Genomic DNA, 9,171 nt, shown 5'->3' on the forward strand with positions numbered 1-9,171 from the left:
GGCCTTTGTGTGGAGCAACATGAGATGGGGGAAGATACTAAGCGAGTATTTTGCATCAGTGTTTACTGTCGAGAAGGACATGGAAGGTATAGAATGTAGGGAAATAGATGGTGACACCTTGAAAAATGTCCATATTACAGAGGCGGAAGCGCTGGATGTCTTGAAACGTATAAAAGTAGATAAATCCCCAAAACCTGATCAGGTGTACTCTAGAACTCTGTGAGAAGCTAGGGAAGTGATTGCTGGGCCTCTTGTTGAGATATTTGTATCATCGATAGTCACAGGTAAGGCGCCAGAAGATTTGAGTTCAGCTAACGTGGTGCCCCTGTTTAAAAAGAGTGGTCAGGACAAGCCAGAGAACAACAATCCAGTGAGACTGACATCGGTGTTGTTGGAGGGAATCCTGAGGGACAGGATGTACATGTATTTGGAAAGGCAAGGACCGATTAGGGATAGTCAACATGGGTTTATGTATGGGAAACCATGTCTCACAAACTTGGTTGAGTTTTTTGAAGAACTAACAAAAGATGATTGATGAGGGCAGAGCGGTAGATATGATCTCTATGAATTTCAGTAAGGTGTTTGACAAGGTTCCCCATAGGATTGAGCAAGGTTAGATCTCATGGAATACAGGGAGAACTAGCCATTTGAATAAAGAACTGGCTCAAAGGTAGAAGACAGAGGGTTCTGGTGAAGGGTTGTTTTTCAGACTGGAGGCCTGTGACCAGTGGAATGCCACAAGGTTCGTTGCTGGGTCCATTACTTTTAGTCATTCATATAAATGACTTGGATATGAGCATGAGAGATATAGTTAGTAAGTTTGCTGATGACAACGAAATTGAATATGTAGTGAACAGCGAAGAAAGTTACCTCAGATTACAACGGGATCTTGATCAGATGGGCCAATGGGCTGAGAGGTGGGAGATGGAGTTTAATTCAGATAAATGCAAGGTGCTGCATTTTGGGAAAGCAAATCTTAGCAGGACTTATACACTTAATGGTAAGGTCCTAGGGAGTGTTGCTGAACAAAGAGACCTTGCAGTGCAGGTTCATAGCTCCTTGAAAGTGGAGTCGCAGGTAGATAGGATAGTGAAGGCGGCATTTGATATGCTTTCATTTATTAGTCAGAGTATTGAGTACAGGAGTTGGGAGGTCATGTTGCGGCTGTACAGGACATTGGTTACGCCATTTTTGCAATATTGCATTCATTTCTGGTCTCCTTTCTATTGGAAGGATGTTGTGAAACTTGAAAGGGTTCAGAAAAGATTTACAAGGATGCTGCCAGAGTTGGAGGATTTGAGTTATGGGGAGGGGTATTTTCCCTGGAGCGTCAGAGGCTGAGGGGTTGACCTTATAGAAATGTCACAAAGCTGGTTCCTTTTTTTTCAAAAAGCTGCTCCTTTTCTCAAAGACAAAGAGTCCTTGATTTTTTTTCAGAGGGGTCGTAAACAGGCCAGGTTCCAATTAGAGTAGTTTGGTATAGAGATTAAAGGGTTAGCAAGTTTTGAGAAAATTTATAGCTCAGATTGAGGTTCTGGATGTAGGTTTGCTCGCTGAGCTGGAAGGTTCATTTTTAGATGTTTCATCACCAAACTAGGTAACACCTTCAGTGAGCCTCTCTGGCCAAAGTTCTGTCTGGAGGATCACTGAAGATATTACCTAGTATGGTGACAAATCATCTGAAAATGAACCTTCCAATTTAGCGATCAAACCTACATCCAGATTAAAGGTTATTGAGAAGCCTTTTTGTTTATATGTAAACAGATGAGACTTCAGGCCAAAGTGGCCATGTTTTGAGCTGTATAATGATGGGGGGGTGGTCAGCTCTCTAGCTGAGCGGTTCAGTCCAGAACCAGTTAGGCGTTCAGCTGTGTGGAAACAGGCGCTCTCTCTCGCTTTCTGCCCTTCTAGTGGTTAGCACTGCTGCCTCACAGCGCCAGAGACCCGGGTTCAATTCCCACCTCAGGCGACTGACTGTGTGGAGTTTGCACGTTCTCTCCGTGTCTGCGTGGGTTTCCTCCGGGTGCCCCGGTTTCCTCCCACAGTCCAAAAATGTGCAGGTCAGGTGAATTGGCCATGCTAAATTGCCCGTAGTGTTAGGTAAGGGGTAGATATAGGGGTATGGGTGGGTTGTGCTTCGGCGGGGCGGTGTGGACTTGTTGGGCCGAAGGGCCTGTTTCCACACTGTAAGTAATCTAATCTAATCTAAACTTCAAGCTGTAAACATCTGTTCCATTTTTTGAACTGTTTTTAAGGGGGTTTGATTATTGAGACTGTTGGGTATATATGGAACAGCATAATCAAGTCTAATTTGGATAGACTGAGTTCTGTAGAGATTCTTTATTCTATTTTTGTGTTTCATCGTGTAATCTTGTGAATAAATTTCTGTCTGTTTTAAAACCTAGTAGTCAACCTAGCTAACTTACTCTTGGTAATTCTCACTGTACACTTAGAGCATAAGACCATGAGACATAGGAGTGGAAGCAAGGTCTTATCGAGTCCACTCCACCATTTAATCATGACTGGTGGGCATTTCAATTCCACTTGCTCGCACTCTCCCCATAGCCCTTAATTTCTTAAGACTTTATCAATCTCTACCTTGAAGACACCCGACCTCCACTGCGCTCCGTGGCAATGACTTCCATAGGCCCACTACTCTCTGACTGAAGAAATGTCTCTTCATTTACATTCTAAATTGACCCTCTCTAATTTTAAGGTTGTGCCCACAGGTTCTAGTCTCCCTGCCTAACGGAAACAACTTCCCAGTGTCCACCCTTTCTAAGCCATGCATTATCTTGCAAGTTTCTATTAGATTTCATTCAACTAGAAGGATCTAGATAGTTTGGGAGAGTGGTCCAGGAAATGGCTGATGGAATTCAACGTGAACAAATGCGAGGTCTTGCACTTTGGCAAAAAGAATAAAAGCACAGACTACTTTCTAAACGGTGAGAAAATTCGTAAAGCCAAAGTACAAAGGGATCAGGGAGTGCTAGTCAAGGATTCTCTAAAGGTCAACATGCAGGTTGAGTCTGTGATTAAGAAAGCGAATGCGATGTTGTCACTTATCTCGAGAGGGTTGGAATATAAAAACACATTGTGCTACTGAGGCTTTATAAAGCTCCAGTTAGGCCCCATTTGGAGTACTGTGTCCAGTTTTGGTCCCCACACCTCAGGAAGGACATACTGGCACTGGAACGTGTCCAGTGGAGATTCACACAGATGATCCCTGGAATGGTAGGCCTAACATATGAGGAACGGCTGAGGATCTTGGGATTGTATTCATTGGAGTTTAGAAGATTAAGGGGAGACTTAATAGAGACGTACAAGATAATACATGGCTTGGAAAGGGTGGATGCTAGGAAATTGTTTCCGTTAGGTGAGGAGACTAGGACCCGTGGACACAGCCTTAGAATTAGAGGGGGTAAATTCAGAACAGAAATGCGAAGACATTTCTTCAGCCAGAGAGTGGTGGGCCAGTGGAATTCGTTGCCGCAGAGTACAGTGGAGGCCGGGACGCTAAATGTCTTCAAGGCAGAGACTGATAGATTCTTGTTGTCTTGGGGAATTAAGGGCTACGGGGAGAATGCGGGTAAGTGGAGTTGAAGTGCCCAGCAGCCATGATCGAATGGCGGAGTGGACTTGATGGGCCGAATGGCCTTACTTCCACTCCTATGTCTTATGTCTTATGTCTTAACCTTCTAAATTCTAATGAATACAATCCCAGGATCCTCAGCCAATCACCATACGTTATGCCTACCATTCCAGGGATCATCCATGTGAATCTCTGCTGGACACGCTCCAGTGCCAGTATGTCCTTCCTGAGGTGTGGACCTAAAATTGGACACAGAATTCTAAATGGAACTAACTAGAGCTTTATAAAGTCTCAGAAGCACGTCGCTGCTTTTATATTGCAGCCATCTTGAGACAAATGACAATATTACATTTGCTTTCTTAATCACGGACTCAACCTGCAAGTTAGCCTTTCAAGAATCCTGGACTAGCGTTCCCAGATCACTTTGTACTTTTGCTTTCTGAATTTTCTCACTGCTTAAAAAATAGTCCATACCTGTATTCTTTTTTCCAAAGTTCAAGACCTGAATTTCATCAGCCAATTCCTGGACCACTCTCCTAAATGGTCTAAATCTTTCTGCAGCCTCCCCACCTCCTCACAACTACCTGCCTGTCCGCTGAACTTCACATCATCGGTGAGCTTCACCAGAATACCCTCAGTCCCTTCATCCAGATCATTAATATATTAAAGTGAACAACTGTGGCTCCAATACTGAACCCTGTGGGACACCACTTGCTATAGATGCCATTCCGAAAAGAACCTTTTATTCCAACTCTCTGCCTTCTGTCAGATAGCCAATCCCCAATCCATGCCAGTAGCTCACCGAACACCATGGGCACTCACCTTACTCAGCAGCCTCCTGTGAGGCACCTGATCAAAGGTCCATTGGAAGTCTAGATAGATAAAATCCACTGGGCTTCCCTGGTTTACCTACTTATTACCTCTTCAAAGAACTCTGGCAGGTTTGTCAGGCATGACATCCTCTTACTAAATCCATGCTGACTTGTTCTAATCTGACCCTACACTTCCAAGCATTTAGAAACCTTATCCTTAATGATGGATTCTAGAATTTTACCGACAACCGAGGTTAGGCTAATTGGCCTATAATTTTCCATCTTTTGTCTTGATCCTTCCTTGAACAAGGCGTTTACAACAGCAATTTTCCCACCATCTGGGACCTTCCCTGACTCCAGTGATTTTTGATGCCAACTGATGCCAAAGTCCCATGAAATGGAATCCCTCTTTCCCACACCAATCTCTTAGCCACGTGTTTACTTCCCTAATTTTCTTATCCCTATGCCAAATAGCACGTGGCTCAGACAGTAATCCGGAGATTATGACTCTTGAGGACCTGTTCTTCAATTTTCTTCCTAGTGCTTGATAATCCCCAAACAAGTCCTCCTTCCTAGCCTTGCCTATGTTGTTAGTGTCAATGTGGACCGCAACAAATGGATCCTCCTTCTCCCACTCCAATATCCTTTCAAACCGGTACATTTACAGAAACAAATGCTATGGTCTGGGTTGACTGCTCAAGAATGTTTAGAGTGGTCTGGCCTAGTCCATAACAGAGGTTTATAAAATCACGATGGGCATGAATAGGATAAATAGACTAAGTCTCTTCCCTGGGGTGGGAGAGTCCAGAACTACAGGGCATAGGTTCAGGTGATAGGAGAAAGATATAAAAGAGACTTAAGGGGCAATGTTTTCAAGCAGAGGGTGGTACATATATGGAATGACCTGCTAGAGGAAGTGGTGGAGGCTAGTACAATGCTACATTTAAAAGGCTTCTGGAAGAGTATATGAATAGGAAGGGTTTTGAGGGATATGGGCCAGGTGCTGGTAAGTGGGACTAGATTAGGTTGGGATATCTGGTCAGCGTGGACAAGTTGGACAGAAGGGTCTGTTTCTGTGCTGTATATCTCTATGACTCTAAGACAGACCTCCAAAGAATGAAATCTGAAGGATCCAACACGCCCTGTTTCTATGGATTACCAAAGGTATATAAACGAGGGGACCATCTCAGACTTCGTTTCACTTCCTGGTACACCGCAAACTGAAACACCAAGTAGAAGACTTAAGCCATCCCATCCACTCCACCCAGGAATTCCTTAACATCAATAAAGATATCAAGGTGGATGATGACGAGGTCATGACTTCCTTCGATATGACAGCCCTATTCACATCAATAAACATCACCCTCGCCAAAGAAATGCTGGCCTCACTGCTAGACACACCAAGGACACAAACACCTGAAAGCATCAACTCCATCAGTAAGGACAACATCCACAAATGAGTAGACCTGTGCCTCACAACCTACTCCACCTTCAACAAAAAAATCAACAAAACAACTATGGGAACATCAATATTAGAACTCTTACCAGAGGCAGTTATGCAGAGGTTAGAACATACAGCCCTTGCCACGATCTAGCCCAAACTTTCTGTCCGCTATATGACATCACAAAACAGAATAAATTAGAAGAAACCTACAAAAACATAAACAACATCCTTACTGGTATAAAGTTTAGCAAAGAGGAAGCAAACAACAGATTCCCCTTCCTAGACATCACAATGGAACAAAAAGCCAGTGGAGAGCTGCAGATCAGCATCTACAGGAAGGCGACACACATTGACAAGATACTCAACTTCAGGAACAATCATCCCAATACCCGCAAATAGAGCTGCATTAGGACATTATTTAAACGAGCCGCAACACATCGCGGCACCCAGGAGCTTCAAGAAGCTAAGAAAAAACACCTATACAAACTATTCAGGAGCAATGGGTACCAGAGAAGTGCAGTCTGCCAATTCCTACACAACAGGCCTAAACAAGAAGACACAACATGCCCAGAAACTCTAGCCACCCTGCCATATGTTAAAGACATCTCGGAGATGAGGACCAGACTACTCTGGACTCTAGGCATCATAGTAGCCCACAAACCTAACACCGCACTGAAACAGCTCCTGATTAATTTAAAGGACCTTGTACCAACAACCAGCAGAATGAACTTCATATACAAAATACCCTGCAATGAATGCAACAAACATTACATTGGACAGACGGACAGGAAACTAGCCACAAAAAGATATGACCAACTATCACTGGCATCCATACACACAGACGAAGAAGGGCACCAGTTCAATTGGGACAATACATCCATCCTGGGACAGGCTAAACAAAGACACACATGGGAATTCTTAAAGGCCTGGCATTCAAACCAGAACTCCGTTAACAAATATATCAATTTGGACTCCATTTACCAACTTCTCAGAAAAAGAATCAAAAGTGATATTACCCACTGCAACAGACCAAGACACACAAATAGCAAGTGGGATAGACTGCCAGGCTTCAAAGGCTCACTGATGATATTTCCTAGCATGGTGACAAAATGTCAGAGAATAAACCTACTAGCTGTGAGCAAAATTTCATCCTGACTTTGATTATTTCAGATTTTCAGCATTTGCGGTACATTGCTTTCACACTAAACTTGTATGCTGATAGTACTACTTGTAAGATCAGAAAAGGCCCTACAAAATATCATAGATCAAGTAAAATCTTGAAGTCTAAACATGGGTTGATCACCAAAAAAAAAACAATGGGTAGATAGAAGTAACACATTAGAAGAAACAAAAATGATTATGAAGTGAATGATATTCCAATAGGACAAGTAGATAAGCTTATGAATTTAAGACAAATGATAATAGAAGATGGTACGTATCGTGCAAAAGTTGAAAGGATGGAGAACACATTTAATAATTATGTGAAGTTGAAGGATATGTCAACAATCAAAAAAGTCATGCTTGTATCAAGGACAAAAAAAAATCTGAAAATACTACATTCACTGCACTTTCGTATACGTCTCAAATTTTGATTAGCCATGACACCGAGAACAAAAATTGTCCGTATTTTGACCATTTGATCCGAGCTGAAAAGCTACAGAAATGTTTTCAAGACAGTAAAGTGGAGAGCAGCGGGAGGGGCTAGGAGTCCGAACGAGACAAAGTCGATGACGGATTTTACATTTGCAGATTAATTACGTTTGCATCTGAGAGGATGGCGCAAGACAGGCGACCAACATGTCACAAACAGCACATCGCCTGGCAGCAGCAGCTACAAACTGCAGAGGTCAAAATTCCCCGACAGTGATTTTGTCCGTTACATCTTTTCACTGAGAATAAAATGTTTCGTGATCTGGGTTGTGAGTGTGTGTGTGTGTGTGTGTCAGGGAGAATGCCGCACTCTTATGTACCGAGCTACCAAGACCGAGAAAGCACATTATGTTCAACCTCCCCACGTTGTCCGGGTCACTCAGTCACCACTTTGCTGGGTCTTCTGAAGCGAAGTGTAGGTTCGCAGCTGCGAGCAGCTCCGGCCGGTCAACGGACCGACAGCAGCGGCAGAGCGCTGAGCCTAACTTAAAATGAGACAAAGTCACTTCTGCACAAAAGGTTCCTCGTCCCTTCGGCTGCCACTTCAGAGCCGAGATAAATCAGCATCACCACAAACCTGTGGAGCCGGGTATTAAAATGAACGCAGGTAGAAAGCCCGGGACAACGGCTGTTAAGTGGCGCGAGAAGGCGTTTACCTGTTCGGTCTCAGTAAACACCGAGGGAGAGGCCGGACCAGACGAACCCGATTCAGAACCATTGACATTGAGGCCGCCATCTTGGACTCCGGTCTACGGCGAGCGCCGAGGTTCCTGCTCATGCCGTCACCATCAAACCTCACCCCTGCGCGTCCGCATCTCAAAACCCTGCCATCGCCGCTCTGCTAGCGCTGCATTAGAGGTTTTTCCGCGCATACTTTAGTTATGGAAATAAATTTATAGCGGCGGCCCTATTTTTCGTGTGAACCCACCTAACTGTTTTATTTCTAGCAATTCACTCAATAAGCGTCTTCCAAAAAAAAGGTGGCAATAAACAAGTACAGCCACCAAGGTAGTGAGGAAGGGAAGGTAGTAGATTCCTGTAAAGCGAGGTGCTAGGAACAAGAGATTCTTCTGATAGTAGAAGGGAGTTAAGTGTAGGGTCAAAACAGTAGAGAATCACAAAAAAAATGTATTTTTATTTATTTGTTCATCATCCCCTGTTGCCCTTGAGAAGTTGGCAATGAGCTGCTTTCTTGAATCACTGTGGTCCACATGGTATAGGGACACCCACAGTAGGTAAGGAGAATTTTGAGGCAGCAACCGTGCAGGAGCAATGATCTATTTCCAAATCAGGATGATGAGTGATTTGGAGAAGAACTTGAAGTTAGTGGCTGTCATGCACCTGCTGTTTGCCCTTCTAGGTGTTAGAGGTTATAATTTTGCAAGGCATTGTCTGTGGGGCATTGATGAGTTACTGCAGTGTACCTTGTAGGTGGTATATACTGCGTCACTGTGCATCTGAGGTGGGGGAGGTGAATGTTGAAGGTGGTAGATGTGGTGCCAATCAAATGGGCTACTTTCTCTGGATGCTGTCATGGGTACTGTTGGAGCTGCAGTCATCCAAGCAAGTATTCCATCATGATCTTAATGTGTGCTTTGTGGATGGTGGCCAGGTTTTGAGGAGCCAGAAGGCAAGTTATTTGCTGCGTATTCCTAACTTCTGCCCTGCTTTTG

At 43.9% G+C, this 9,171-nt stretch overlaps 1 protein-coding gene across 1 annotated transcript in view; it reads right to left on the reverse strand.

Annotated features, from left to right (window-relative positions):
- ndufs4 (NADH:ubiquinone oxidoreductase subunit S4) overlaps positions 1-8,306 on the reverse strand; it is a 175,293-nt gene extending 166,987 nt beyond the window's left edge. Inside the window, exon 1 of the mRNA XM_072571624.1 lies at positions 8,155-8,306. Coding sequence (XP_072427725.1) covers positions 8,155-8,276 — 122 coding nt within the window. The 5' untranslated portion in view covers positions 8,277-8,306. The remainder of the gene's footprint in view (positions 1-8,154) is intronic.
- Between the last annotated feature and the right edge of the window lie 865 nt (positions 8,307-9,171).

This window comes from Chiloscyllium punctatum, chromosome 1, assembly GCF_047496795.1.
Source record: "Chiloscyllium punctatum isolate Juve2018m chromosome 1, sChiPun1.3, whole genome shotgun sequence".
In the NCBI taxonomy this organism is placed as follows: Eukaryota; Metazoa; Chordata; class Chondrichthyes; order Orectolobiformes; family Hemiscylliidae; genus Chiloscyllium; species Chiloscyllium punctatum.